Source organism: Liolophura sinensis, chromosome 8, assembly GCF_032854445.1.
Source record: "Liolophura sinensis isolate JHLJ2023 chromosome 8, CUHK_Ljap_v2, whole genome shotgun sequence".
Classification (NCBI taxonomy): Eukaryota; Metazoa; Mollusca; class Polyplacophora; order Chitonida; family Chitonidae; genus Liolophura; species Liolophura sinensis.
In genome coordinates, this window is record NC_088302.1 from 37,362,295 (window position 1) to 37,377,510 (window position 15,216).

General features: G+C 38.6%; 1 protein-coding gene across 1 annotated transcript; it reads left to right on the plus strand.

The window, feature by feature from the left end:
- The first annotated feature begins 432 nt into the window (after positions 1–432).
- LOC135473888 (gamma-aminobutyric acid receptor alpha-like) lies at positions 433–11,826 on the plus strand. The gene is made up of 9 exons (XM_064753818.1): positions 433–491; positions 1,506–1,612; positions 6,585–6,652; positions 7,509–7,738; positions 8,840–8,922; positions 9,203–9,343; positions 9,674–9,826; positions 10,612–10,844; positions 11,306–11,826. The coding sequence occupies exons 1-9, from the start codon at positions 439–441 to the stop codon at positions 11,621–11,623; spliced, it is 1,386 nt and encodes a 461-aa protein (XP_064609888.1). The 5' UTR covers positions 433–438; the 3' UTR covers positions 11,624–11,826.
- The last annotated feature ends 3,390 nt before the right edge of the window (positions 11,827–15,216 follow it).

Sequence of the window (15,216 nt, forward strand, 5' to 3'; positions counted from 1 at the left end):
TTACTTCCCAAAAGGACTGTTACCAGTCCTTAGTTTAACTACCAAAATTGTTTCACACCCACCCCATCAGAATTTCAAAATTAACGCTCAGAAAGGTATTTCAGTAAAAGAACCGCCAGCAACATAATAAGTAAGCTTTTGTCGTCACACAAACCAATTGTTCTCACTGCCAATTTTTAATTCTACTAACTTAGTAAGGAGATGTAAAGACTGTGATATGTTTTGAAAATACATAATGCGATGTCTCTAGTTAAAAATCTGAAGCCCACAAAACAACCCTACAGCAAAAATGCCTTAACTGCATGTCTGCTAATGTTTGAACGCAAAACAAAAATTATTGGGTTTTTAAAAAAATTGTTATATTGCAATTCCAAATACAAACACATCGAAAAAAATAATTACTTATCTGTGTTCTTATTTATTGGCCAGATCTCCGAGATGACGATCGTTCTGTCCAACTTGCCTCTGTTTATTATGAAGCTACTGCTCAGGTAATGTACGCACAGGTATTTATTGCGGATTACGACCTTTGTATATGATTTAGTTTCTATAGTACAACGTATTTCTGAGGTTAAGAGAATGAACCTTGCTCATGTAACAAGGCTCAGTTATTCTTTGTCTGGAAAATGTTTACAAATTTGACTCCTCTTCCGCGACGAACCTCTCTGACTCAGTCGCGCGAAGCCTTGATCTCGAGTCCCTCTAATCCATTACGAATTAATTAAGAGTGTTTGTTATGTACCTGATAGAGGACGGTGACTATATTCGGCTACTTTGGTTTACTTAATCCGTTATAACGCACCATTTTTGCCCAAGGTTAAATTTAATATCGTCTGGGATGTGCCACATGTAAGTGTGTGTCTTTGTGACATTATGCGTCCTTATGCTTGCCATCAGTATTTACATAATCAGATGTACCGCGATGTCCTTAATCGGTCAAACTTTCAGAATCTTTTACAATTGTCGTTTTCGTGGGTGTCGTAAGACCTGATTAGTACGTTTTTTGTTGACATATTATGGACAGTCATAGCACCGTCATCTGACAGGAGATGTTTTTTCCATCTCTTTTCCGAACTCTGCAGGGTTTCCTCCCATCATAATCCTGTCCGCCGTCGTATAAGCGAAATATTCTTGAGTCCGGCGTGAAACACCAATCAAATAAATAAATACATATCTCTCTATTTTGCTATTGTTTTATAAATAATGATTCCTCTTACTTTTTGTACTGCAATATTTGTTCATTTTGAACTGATTCTATGCTTATTTGCGTTGTACCTGTTTTGTGTTACAGTTTTCTAGTGTTCATTTTTAATTTGTGTCTTGTTGTTAAAATTTTGTGCATTACTTTGCTCGTTGCGTTTTGGTTTGTGCTCATGTGTTCTATTGCAATCCATTGATCTATGGTGTGTTAGAGCAATTTGTTGTCATGTCTGTACACCAGTGTTGTGGTGTATTGCAATAAAATTTGTTCAGTGGTGGAATACGCTTATACGTTTCTGTTACAGTATTCTGGTCAGTAGCACAGCCGCCAGTGTATTCGCCGAAAATGTGACCACTGTCTTAGACCAGCTTCTACAGGGATACGACAATAGATTGAGGCCTGGGTTTGGAGGTATGCATCACATGACCAATCACTGCCACCCCTAATAGTTATATAATTAACTCGTTTAGCCATTATGACAGCCTCATTTTCTTTTCTAATAAACTAGCATGGCCTCAAAGGAAAATACTGCGTCAAAAATATTCCACACCCGTGCTATTCAAATTATTTCCAATAAAATAAATTTTCGGAAGAAGTGGGCGGTGTGAAAAAGCCAACAAGACAGACAAGACTATATTCTTAAAAAGGGTAGAAAGTTATGAATAAAAATATTAATATTTAGGGGAACATGCTACTTGTTATGAGGGATAAGGTTTGACATAATCGATAATTTGTTACTGGGGAAGGAACGACATTGACTGCCGATGCACGAAGGGATGATTAAAGTACAAAAACGCTCACCGCCACGGGCGTTTGCTCCGTACAATATAATTTAACGAAGTAATAAAACCATATTAGTAGCAGGTTATATCTTAAACACACGAAAAATCAATATCTATACATGTTAATTTGAGTAGAGGGCTGTTCGCAAAATTCAAAACGACAATAGAGAACGATTCTAATTAGCGTCTATCAACAGCCCAGGCGTCCATGGAGCTAACAGTACATGGCATCCCTATCAATACTGAACAGGTAACTCATCAATGAATGAAAATGACGCTGTGTAATAACCGGAATGTAATATCACATTAAACCTCATTTATTTGACAGTGTAACATAAATAATGATGGACTGATTTTTTTGAAAGCCTAAATTTACTCAAATGAAGTGTAAAGCTTGGCATTTTTTTATATCAACCAATCCCTCTTTGAAATGGCAAAGAGGAAAGAAGCAACAGTGCTACACAATATGCTGACTGTAGAGGGCTTACAAACTGCAAATATAGTGTCCGTGTTAGTAGCAGGAACATAGCATGTGCCAAACGCAAAATAGTATAACACATGTAAAGGCATTTGAGTTGGAAAAAATTTCAGCTGTTTAAAGCCGTCCGCGTTGAAGATGGTATGAGTTGAACAGAGCTAGTTCCAAAATTTATAACGCGTGATAACTTCAGTAGACTGAGAATACAGTTTCCACAAATCATGCATGGTATTTGTACAAACAATTGCACATGTAAAACTTTGTGTTTGTTACCAGTAACTATATCTGTACAAAAACTGTTTTCATACAAAATAGTGTTATTCGTACAGACAGTTACATTTGTACCAAAGCAACAATGCTTTTCGTACAACCAATGCTAATTGTACAAGCAGTTCTATTAGTATAACCAATTCTGTTCGCTCCAACCCATTTTGTTAACACCAACCAATTATATTCGTGCAAACAAAAGAGCCTCATGTGCGCCGCGTGGCACAATAACCTAGAGGCCTCTCACCAATGCGATCCTCTCCAGTCGTACTTGAGAAGGTCTGGCACAAACCTGCGGATTGTCGTGGGTGTTCCCCCGGGCTATCTCGGCTTCCTCCCATCATAATGGCCACCAAGCAAATGGATAAATAAATAAATTCGTATAAAAAAGGCTAATTGTACACATAGCTGTATTTAAACAAAGAATGGTATTTATACAAACAATCGTGTGTTTATTTGTTATAACGTTTTGAGAACTGCAAGCAGTAATATAACCTGTTATCAACTAAATAGACAGCTAGATGAGTATATTATCTGAAATAATCAGATAATTATTAAGTTTAATACTGTAAGAATGGTCGTGGCTCGCACGTATGCGGAACAGTTTGGAAACAACAAAACTGAATTTCGTCCATGTACAGAGCTGTACACAGACACACCTCCATATATTAGTGCTGCAAAACGACCTCCAGTCTTCATTCCCCGAATGGCCGCAAACCCACTTAAGACAAATGAAACTTATTTAATCCTGATCAATAAATTACAAAGCACCTTGCATCTTAGAGTCAAAGATCCTTCCAGTCGGCTTAGAAACAAAGCAAAGAGAGTTCCACGATTAAAATCTTGTGGCAGAGAAGAGTCTTCATTGATAAGTGAGCGTAGGAATTATGTGGTTGCAACTTAATCGGTCTGCTCGAGCATTTGGCGGGATGTAATCAGCGGTAATGAGGTGATAGCAATGGCGAACCACGGAGACGTGATCTAAGAGACGTTAAACCATTAGAATGCTTCACCAATCGCGCGTCGATTTATTTCGATTAGACGCTTTGGGGTTTTCTAAAGATAAACTTCATTAAGGCTTTGTATTGTCGCGATCAAACCTGATAACTCTGAACTCACAAAATCTGCATTACACAGATGGGTTAAACCTTGGTCATTCACGCAAGTGAAATTATTCTAAGATATCTTAACAACTAGATAGGTTGTTCTTCTTAAGATCCTGTGGGATTTCTCTAACAAAGAATTCCACAACAAAACAGTGTCCGGAGAAAGTAACCAATGCACAGTGAATATATGAAGGTTTCTACCACAACGAGGTTGCTACCACAACGAGGTTGCTACCACAACGAGGTTGCTACTGAATACATCATGCATTTGGTGTATATATTACAAAAAACGTTTACGCCGAGAGATAGTTGGAATATAATATGCAAGCAATATTGAGTCTTTGAAGCATTCGGGTTTCAACGGTTGAAGTTTTAATTTACAAGTATAAAAAAATTAATATGAAGCTTTTTAAAAATAGCTTTGAAGTATAATGGTGTCTTTGAACCATTCATATTGCAGATGTTTAAGTATAAGATTCTTGCCAACGTAAGCAACATTTTAATCTTAATCTCGCATGACTGACCTTACAACCATTATGTTTAAGGGCTGAGGCCAAGCTTACCAATCCTTGTTTAAAATACAGAAGGGTGACTGCATGTTTTCAGACTCAGTACTTGTTAAGATGAAAATGCCTGTTCTGATATCTAATTATGAAACGATTTACGTTACAGGTCAAGGTACATGCGGTACTCAGGTCAACCCCTGACAGTAAAAAAAAAAAAAAAGAAGAAAACTTTAAAACAAACTTTAAACTGCTAGATACTATAACAAACTCTGAAACAGCATGAAAAATTACTTACTTTTGCTGCTAAAATAAAATACCTGAATCTAAAAAATCGAACCATTCCGTGCTGATAGAACTGATGCCCACCGACTGGGATGATAGAACTGATGCCTACCGACTGGGATTTATCTAATAACACACTTTCTCGACATTTGTTTACTGTGATCAATGCGAACAAAATACTCTGAAGGAGGTATCAGATGTAATTCACGGCGGGTATAACTTGTAATCACTGTTTTCAATACATCCTGCCTTTTTTATGTCCTGGTCTCCATTCAGTGTATAATAACGGTGGTCTAACCAGGGATGTACCAGCTCGTAGCCTTGTGTTAAGGGCTGTAACTCGCCGATGTACCCGACAGAACACCGACCTGTTTGATAACACAGGGAAAAACCAAAGCTATCTCATATGTCTAAAGGCGCAGTGGGAGTATCCAAGAGCTAACCAAGGCCTCGCTAGTAATTGCTAACAGTAAGAAACGCTAAAAACCTGACTGTTTTCGATTTCGTACTTCGTCTCATTCTGTGGTTTTTTTTTAACCTGCAATGAACGGTGTGTTATAACTCACAGCAAAGCATTATCATAATTTGTTAGACACCCTCTATGCCATATTTCTGTGGCACCGAGCATATCAATAAATCAATGTGGCAGTTATTCCATTTTACAGCCAGACGTTAGTACTGCCTTCTTGAAGATTAAGCATAGATGATCATGTTTTTATGACATACAAACGTTAAAAAATTTCGAAATCAAGTGTTAACCTTTACATGACATGTGCTATAGTGCTGATGATTAGATATAGCTACAATTTATCTCTGTGTTATGGTTAAGAATACATTCCGTGCAGGCCTAGCCAAAGATGGCTAAAATACCCTTGTGCAGGCCTAGCCAAAGATGGCTAAAATACCCTTGTGCAGGCCTAGCCAAAGATGGCTAAAATACCCTTGTGCAGGCCTAGTCAAAGATGGTTAAAATACTCTTGTGCAGACCTAGCCAAAGATGGCTAACATATCCTTGTGCAGGCCCAGCCAAAGATGGCTAATATACCCATACGCAGGCCTAGCCAAAGATGGCTAAAATACCCTTGTGCAGGCCCAGCTAAAGATGGCTAAAATACCCTTGTGCAGACCTAGCCAAAGATGGCTAATATACCCTTGTGCAGGCCTAGCTAAAGATGGCTAAAATACCCTTGTGCAGACCTAGCCAAAGATGGCTAATATACCCTTGTGCAGGCGTAGCCGAAGATGGCTAAGAGTACCGTTGTGTAGGCTTAGCTGAAGATGGCTAAGAGTTGTGTAGGCCTAGCCGAAGGTGGTAAAAATTTGTTTGATTTGATTGCTGTCTTACACCGTACTCAAGAATGTTTCAGTTATACGACGACGGTGAGCACTACGGTGATAGAAAACCGCGCAGAGACTGGGGGAAACCCACAACCATCCGCAATAGATGGTTAGCCGAGATGGTTCAGAGTACCGTTATGCAAGCCTAGTCGAAAATGTTAAGAGCAGATTTGTTTGGGCCTAGCCGAAGACGACGAAGAGCACCTTTATGTAGGTCTGGCTGAAGATGGCTATGAACACCGTTATTTAGGCCAAACCGGAGATGGTGCCGTTATGTACACTAGGTAGACCCAGCCAAGCGAAAGGTAATAAAAAATACAGCTGGATAGACCTGGCCGTTAAATTGTAGCTATGTAGTCCCAGCAAGGGTGATTAAGACTACAGCTATAGCCCCATTCAAAGCTAAAGATTGTATTTCAAATGGTTAATAATACGGTTACAGGGTATAGGATTATTTCCAATGGTTAAGATTACAGTTGCGTATAATGATATGCGCTGTATTACAGTTATGGCATTTATGTGGGCCTATTTCACTTGGTTAATAGGACACTTAGGTATACTACGTAAATGAGTTAACTATATTATACATCCTACAATATCTATGTTTATCTTTTCTCTTTTCAGGTTCCCCCGTTGTGGTGGCAGTAGACTTGAACATCCGGTCTATGGGTCCGATATCAGAGAGTGATATGGTAAGCCATATCATTTACACGCATTTGCATTAGTGTTAGCATTATAGCATGCATTGCATCAGTGTGTCTCTGATGGAATTCCGATCTTATTTTCCTGCGTTTTTCAGGGTTTTCTGGAAGTTTGAATGAAGGAATCAGAAATTTGAGACGTGATTTTTTCTGAGAATCATGACGCATTTTAGTCATCAGTAAATATCAAAATACTACAGTTCATTCAGTGAATCATTTACCTCAACATGACACTCTGACTTTATATTCTTTAAACGCTATTAGACACTGACGAGGTCTGTAACAGTGATGAAATAAAAGCGTAATAAGAAACTCCACGAGTTAATAAAACCGATGCTTTATTTAAACGGAGGGTACTCACGCACGGATAGGTAGATAATTGTAAACTGATTTGTTTTGGATGTTTCATTTCAACAAAGGGCACTCACGGAAGGATAGGCAGATAACTGTGAACTTATTTGTTTTCCTGTATAATGGTGTCTTTTTTTCACCGAAGTTCATGCAGTTGGTTTACTGCAAAAAAAAATCAATGAAACAAAGCAAAGAAAAAATATGATATTCTGAGATAAGCTGCGAGGAATGCACTGCTATAAAGCCTTAATTTTAGTCAGTTTTTATAAGACCCGTATTTCGATGGTTTTTTATATATCTGTTTTGCTGGCAATTTTTAGAGTAGCTTGAATTGATTTCACCATCAGAGAAACTGTTGACATTTGTTATGAGATATGGGCAAAAAAAAATCTGACACCAGCTATGATTTGGGCAATAATGATACCGAGACGATCAAAACATGCCAAATATTCTGCTAATATAATGATAACACGTGTGCGATTCTGTGTTGTTACAGCGGATGTCGATGCAGTGTTATTTACGTCAATCCTGGAAAGACGAAAGGCTAACCTTCGATATCCCCGGAAATGAGACTGTTCGACTGGCGCTCAATATCAAAATGCTGGAAAAAATCTGGCATCCCGATACGGTTATTTTGAATGGACAACATTCCTATCTGCACACGGTTCCCATGCCCAACAAACTCTTTAGAATAGATCCAAATGGCTCCATATTATTTTCTCAAAGGTTTGTATTCCACCACCAGAACATGACTGTCAGTGCAGTCATCTGCAAACAAGGAGGCAATTTAGTTCTTACGGTACCAAGTGTCCAGGTGGATATCTGTTATGACAATACTCTATGCTGTACCTCTTTAATTATATTACATACGTGATGAACATAACAAATACAAGTATAACAAATGGTTATGGTTGTTGTAACAATATCCATGAATTGTCATTCAGACAAAGCCACCTTGTTATGTTGTTAACTGGTTTTCACTATGTAAGTACATATGCGTGGCAGTGCATAAACTTACCGTCCATGGGCGTCAAAAGAGTGCTATGGTTTTTTTCTAAGGTTGCAAGGGTACGCACTGAAACAAATGATATTTCCTTAACTTCCGCGAAATACATGTATTTGACGCAGCGAATCGATGTCTTTGCGTCATTTTCGGCTTAGCTCCTCTGTTAGGAATTCGTTGGGACTTTACTAATCGAGGCAAAGAAAATAGATCATATTAAAAAGCATGTTAATATTCACCGGAAATGAAATGCGAGGTGTCTGCTGACCGTGCCTTTTGTAAAGAACACGTTTTTGCTGTAAGTCATCCACTACTTTTGTCATGTCTGTTTGACAGATAGCTTACTCAGTGTGTGCATCACATTATATTGTTCTGTGACACTATTTCAAACATTTAATCCATAACTTGTGTATTTTTATTGTCATTAAAGTTAATCACCTTTATTTTCTACACATGTAGCAATTTCTCTTGTCGTCGTAGTGTTCCTCTCCAGTCATTCTTGGGAGGGTCTACCAATTACATGGAGATGGCTTCTGTCCGGTTCCCTCCCACCATAATGCAGGCAGTTGTCGTATAAATGAAATATTCTTGAGTACGGCGTTAAACACCAATCAAATAAATAAATAAATGAAAAGTTACAAATATTACATTTTCTCTGCCATCGTACTGTTAAATTTTTGATTCAGTATAGTATTACGTTTTCTTTGTTATCATGTTACTAAACTTACCAGACTCTTACCTTTTTTCCCGTATAATTGCGTTAAACCTTTAATTCACTACACGTGTAACAATTTCTCTATCATCACCTTTCACCTATTCCGCAGACTGACAATTCGAACTCGCTGTATGATGCGCTTGGAGAAGTTTCCCCTGGATTCCCAGGATTGCCCCATGTACATTGGAAGCTGTAAGTAAAACCTTGGCCATGAATTATTCGGGATGTTCTTGTCATTCTAACCTCAGACGGCGTAAATAATTAGAAATCACTGGAGATAAGAGTACATCAGTTAATATTTTTTCTCTCGCTGTTTATGTGGATTTCGTGGAAGTTTATACAATTTCTGAGGGGAAATTACCCTTCCTGCTGCTCGTCGAGTTAAATTTCAAATCATTTTCACGAACGCATGTGGAGTTCTTCCTAGTTTATTTGCAGTCTTTATTATTTCTTCTCCATGTCTTCTCCGCAGTTGGCTATTCAGACGATGATATACTGTACAAATGGAAATACGGCAACGCCAAAGCAGTTGAAATTGCCAAGGACATGACGCTGTCTCAGTTTGATCTCATCAGTCACCCGGGCTCAAATAGATCCACCTTATTTAGAGACAGTAAGTCTTCTTGCAGTTAAACGCACTGCCAACCAAAACCGATCGCCAGCATTCTTGTTCCAGTGTATAGCCTTGATTTTTTTTTGCCAACACGCAAGCAGTATTGGATTCACCTTGTAACTTCCAGCACTTACAGACTTCCAAGCACTGCCCAGCTCTCCAGTTGCCGGCTAAATTTGGCAGACTAGCCTAAATTTCTGACGATTTTTCACTGTATTCTATTGGCAGGAACCATTAAGCCTTTGTCATGCAAATGCTATTGTTTCTGGGAGTATTTGAATGTACTGGCCAACGTGAACTGATAATAATACACTGTGGTTTTATTGACAGCTTTACACTCCGTGCTGGAGATCAACTTCCATCTGAAGCGCCGCATGGGCTACTTTTTAATTCAAGTTTATCTGCCTTGCTGCCTACTTGTCGTCCTGTCCTGGGTGTCGTTTTGGATCAATCGTGAAGCCACCGCCGACCGGATAATGTTAGGTACCTATATTATACAACATCAAACCAAATACTGCTTCACATGAATTCATAGCGCATAACATAGTATACTGCGTGATTTATTAGTATTTAAATATACCCCCACCTCATATCCGTTCAATAATTAATGATCCAGACAGACTAGTATTACTGATTTGAGCCAAGGTTAGATGGAGACTTGTTAATGCCATATAGAAATCGTCAAAACTAAACACAGAGACTTTTGACCTTCTGTGTCAGTTAAACCCGGGGAGAATTAGGCGTCCACGAACAAGACAAACAGAGTGTTTCTCAACAACAATATATGATAATTATGTTGTAGTATGTTTGTATGTCGCGGTTCAACGGATATGGTTAGTATTTTTTCCACCATGTACATGTATATTGTATGTTGTTTTTTGTAACATGGGAATAAATGAAAATTATTTGCACACCTTGTTAAAATCAATCAAATAAATAAATAAACAAACAAAATAAGGTTTACTGACCAAATAATTGATCAGAGGAAACGCTGAAGGTTGAAACCCATTTTTTGCAACCATTTAACTATAAAGAAAGAAGCCAATGAGGTCGCTTTGTGGTTTCGTGGAAATGGCATTGTCAGGAGGTTTGTCAGACGTTGGGCGGTGGTTTGCACCGGTCACTCTGGTTTCCTTCATCCACCCACATTGCCTTTGTCATATAAGGGAAAAATTATTGAGTATGGCGTTAAATATCAATGGAATAAATACATTAATAAATAAAGAAGTAAATGATTGGCGTCGGTGTTATATGTATTCCATTTACAGGTGTTACAACAGTGCTCACAATGACATTTTTCGGGCTGGACAACAGAACGGATCTGCCCAAGGTGTCATATTCCACGGCCTTGGATGTGTACATCGCATCATGCTTCACCTTCGTGATGGCCACCGTTATTCAGTTCGCTATAGTTCACTATTTTACAAAAGCCGGAAGTGGAGAACACGACGATCTGAGCATCAACGAAGAAAGTGAAGACGATACTGTCGATAAAAAAGACGTGAGTTGGACAAGAAATATAATGCTTACACAATTGTAAATTAAACCTAACTTTCATGGCAACTCATAGTGTAGAGATACCTCTCCATGGTAGTTACGTTCGATGTAGCCATTCCCTCTTAGGAAAACAGCCTAGGGAGAAGATTTGTGTCAGAAAGGGGAAAATTATGCCAATCACCATTTACAGGCCGTACATGTACTTCGAAATATGTGATGATTTGATCAATGTAATTCATTACACAAAGCAATCAGGCCCGTAATGCATGCGCTGTCTCTTGGATCGCATTTAAAATGTCTGGTTTAAAAGAAAATTATTTTGTGTTTGTAAATTGGTAAGGGTAATCATAGAATATGGGAAATGACACGACTTGTCAACCGCGAAAACACAAAGTTAGCACTTCATTATTATTGATTTCTCGTTATTCGTTTTCTAATGGAATGCACACGCTTTTCTCACGACAGGATCGAGGGTTTCTCAGTCGCCGCGCCGCCAATGGCCGTTCCCGGATCTCGGATTACGGATTTCCAGAAACAAGAAACAACCATTTCCTCAGCTCTTCTTACCAGGGCCTCTGGGATTGCCTAACTCGAAAAGACGACGGAAGAAGCAGATTTCACTCCAGTTTTTTGTCCTCTCTCAGCACTGGAAAGAGGCCGAGCAAAGCACCAAACGTATCTGGAATGAATAGTGTCAGTAAAATTGATAAGGCGGCTCGAGTCATGTTTCCGTTAGCCTTCGCCGCTTTTAACATAGCTTATTGGGCCTCATATGTACTCTGATTTGCGAGTGACAAGAGAGGAAACGATTTCTGAAGACCCAAAGGAAATTGATTGGTATTGTATGCTAGTTTGAATTGACTGAAAGAAATCGGCGTAGACAATAGGTCAACACTTGAGTTTAATGGCAGGTCAGGATGGAGTTGTGTCTGTTATTGGCGTGGGCAAACTGACCGGTCAAGCGGCAACTTGCACGCTCAAATAAACTGGCCACTCCATTCCACTGGCTTCGCTCGTCAGCTCCATATGGCAGTGTTCAGCAATAGTGGGCAATTGGTGTGGAGTCCACCAGGGTCTTTGTGGATCTGTGGGCACCGCCTGAAGCCTGGATACTTACCCAGTAGTAATGGCCAAATTGTATCACTTGGAGTTTTATGTTACGTGTTACACACTAGAGCGAAGATACAACAAGAAAAGCCTGTTTTGAATACACTTCAAAGAAGGCACTAAAATGGAGTATACGTCAAATGAAAGATGACTGAACACTGTAGAGGAAATTAGTCAGATGTGTCTTTTAATAGAATTTTTCTAACCGAGCAAAATGGTTTGGAATCATCAGAATCTACTATGATTTGTAGTGACCCATCAGGAATAAGTAACGTCACATCCATAGTTTTGCTTTGAAATAGTTAGTTTCATCCACTCGGTAAATGCATTCATGTGTGTTAAGTAACACAAACCTGATGTGACGTCACTTGTGCCAATATGCTCAGAAAAGGTCATCGCAGAATCCAAAGTTTCGAATGTATTTTACAGGGTTAAAAAAATTATAAAGAAATAAATTCAGCAATTTTTGTAGATTGTGTTTAATAGTCTTTCATCTGACATATACTTTACATTAAAGTGATTAATGAAGCTGGACTAACCACAATATCCATTTAATATTTCCGCAGTGGGGTTCCCCAGTCACAAAGTATGGATAATGGAACGACAAATCCATATATGAAGTTTTGCAGGTTTGAAGATGAAATGGTTCCAGAACAAATATGGAACTCTGACCTGCAAAGGTTGGCTAAAAGCCATTTGCGATGACCACAGTCTAGGGAAGCCAGCAGTGAATTCACGTGTGTAATTTCATGAAATCTGGCGCAGAAGTTTTATAGATATAATATATACAAGCAAAATATGAACACTGACCCGAGGAAGTTGGCTCAAAGATCAACCATGTCGACTACGATGTAATCCGGTCTATTGGATCTGCAAGTGTTCATGCATAGAGCTCCATTGAATGTGTCTCAGTGGTTGCATCACAAACTAAATATGAACAGTGACATGGAAAAGAAGAACGAAGGTCGTTTGCGCTGACTATGTCCTAGTACGTTCTGGTGAACCCACGAGTGAATCTATGTATGATGTTCACTGAGGTTGGTTCTGCAATTGTGGAGACATAAGGCCAGCACAGTATAACAAGAAAGTATATCAGTGGTCACAAAAATACATGACTAGAACTATACACTTGGTTGGCCAAAAACTGACAAGGGCCGTAAACCCTTGTAACATATCTGAACGTCTCTACGTTTTGATTTACTGGAGCGCAAACACAGACTGTGTGGAGATCGTGAAGAATCAATTTAGGGTATTCTGTGGTTACATTTTTCTGGTACATTCGCGATTTGTATCGATTTAAACACACGCAAGATATGCCCATAATTATGTTACACGGGTGTAGTTTTTTATGAACTTCATACCATGGATGTAGAATCTGTTCTGCCTTCATGGCCATAACACTGTGTGAGTCGAGATTCAAGCATTTTATTTAATCGTTAGACATCACTGTTGACAAATTTACATATTCAATCTATAGTCTGCATCTCAGGGTGTTGATGCCTCTTTTGTGCAACTAACTACGTGAAGTTCATGTGAGGCGAAATCACGCTCTAACGCGAGATTTGCAATAGTATCAGATAATATCACGTGTGAGTCCTATCATTTAAAAGAAATTTCTGGCCAGGAAGCGGGATTTCGCATTACATATTACCAAAGGAGTATCTCCAGCGAATAGTTTGTCGAATGAACAATAATACAGCATCACAGGCTGCTTTTACCATTATCTTCATCATTACTTGTAATATATTAGTGGTGGTATCAAATTTCCAAAAAAAGAATATGCAAAACTATCTTGTTATAATTTAAACCACCACAAATATGTGTAAAGCGTCGTCGGTATCATTCCAGTAATTTATTTAAATGTTTATTTCTTGTTCACATGGTGCAAACTGAAAAAATATATACCTTAAAATGCTTACCTTAAAATTTACTTATAAGGATATCTCTAGTAAAGGTTCTGGCATTCTGTACACTTAGTATTGAGTGGGGAAAAAGATACAGACGCAGAACATTAAAGACACAGAAATCAACAGCATGACATACTTGTCAGATGAATAAATATTGAAGGTTGTGTAGGAAAGCAGTTCGGTTTGCTTGTTAATTTTTTTTAAAGGGGCTAAAGTGTATTGGAAGCATTGGATTCTACGGTGGTCTTTTGGGACCATTTTGTGAACAGTGAGGTAACATCTTATGTTTGTCACTGAACACACGTAAGCTGTTAGATTTCTGTATTTAAAATGCATATATATGTAGAGATACGGATGCATTCAACACGTGGGTCTTGGAGTTAAATGTTTTAACCAAAAATATAAAAGTCACGTCACTGATACCACGTGGCCCAAACAGATCACCGTATAATTGGATGTTTTATAACATTTTACTTGGTTGGAAAAAATTCTAAAAAAAAAAACAAAAAACCACTGAATAGTTGGTATCTTGGTCTTTCAGATGACATACGTGTTTCATATTAGTATTTTCATTTCTGTATTACTCATGGCACCTTAAGACAACACTGTTAATAAGTTCCAAATTTTGATTAAATTAGCACCTCCGCCCCTTTGAAAATTCGACAAATGCTTGGTTTTATAATTTTCAGTTTCTGTAGGAAATTCATTTCATAATGTAGACAGACAAAACTTCATATACATTCTGGTGTGCATGGAATAAAAATCGGCTTTTATGTACATTTGTGTCGGTCTTTTCTCTTATTTTACCTATCCTTTAAGCACCATTTATGTGATGTAGGCCTACTGTCACATGCTTCGAACATGTTCTAGCCACGATTTGACCGAACTACCTTTAAAGTGTTGTAAAGCCACATTCACCCATTAATACATTCATTCATGATTGTGTTGATGGCTAAATCCTGCCGTGTACTTTTATACCATATACCGGCCCAGATGGCTCAGTTGGTGCAGCGTCCCCTTCTGGGGCGGTGCATCCGAGGTCAGTTTTGGTTCGGGTCACATCTAAGACCTTAAAAGAGGAAGTCGTAGCTTTCTTGCTTGACGGTAAGCATTAAGGGGATAATGGGATAGTGCAACCCGTTGACCCGTATCAGTATAATGGCTCGGGCTGGGCGACTTACTTGCCTTCGGTAAGTCGTCTTAGCGAAGCAGCATTAGAGCTGTGGCAATCCATCCTGCAACAAAGAGGCACATTACATGCACTACAAGCACTCCTTCGTCTTCATATGACTAAAAAATGGTTAAGTACGACGTTAAACCTTAAGCACTCTCTCATTCACCTTTTTTACATACTCTAAGGCG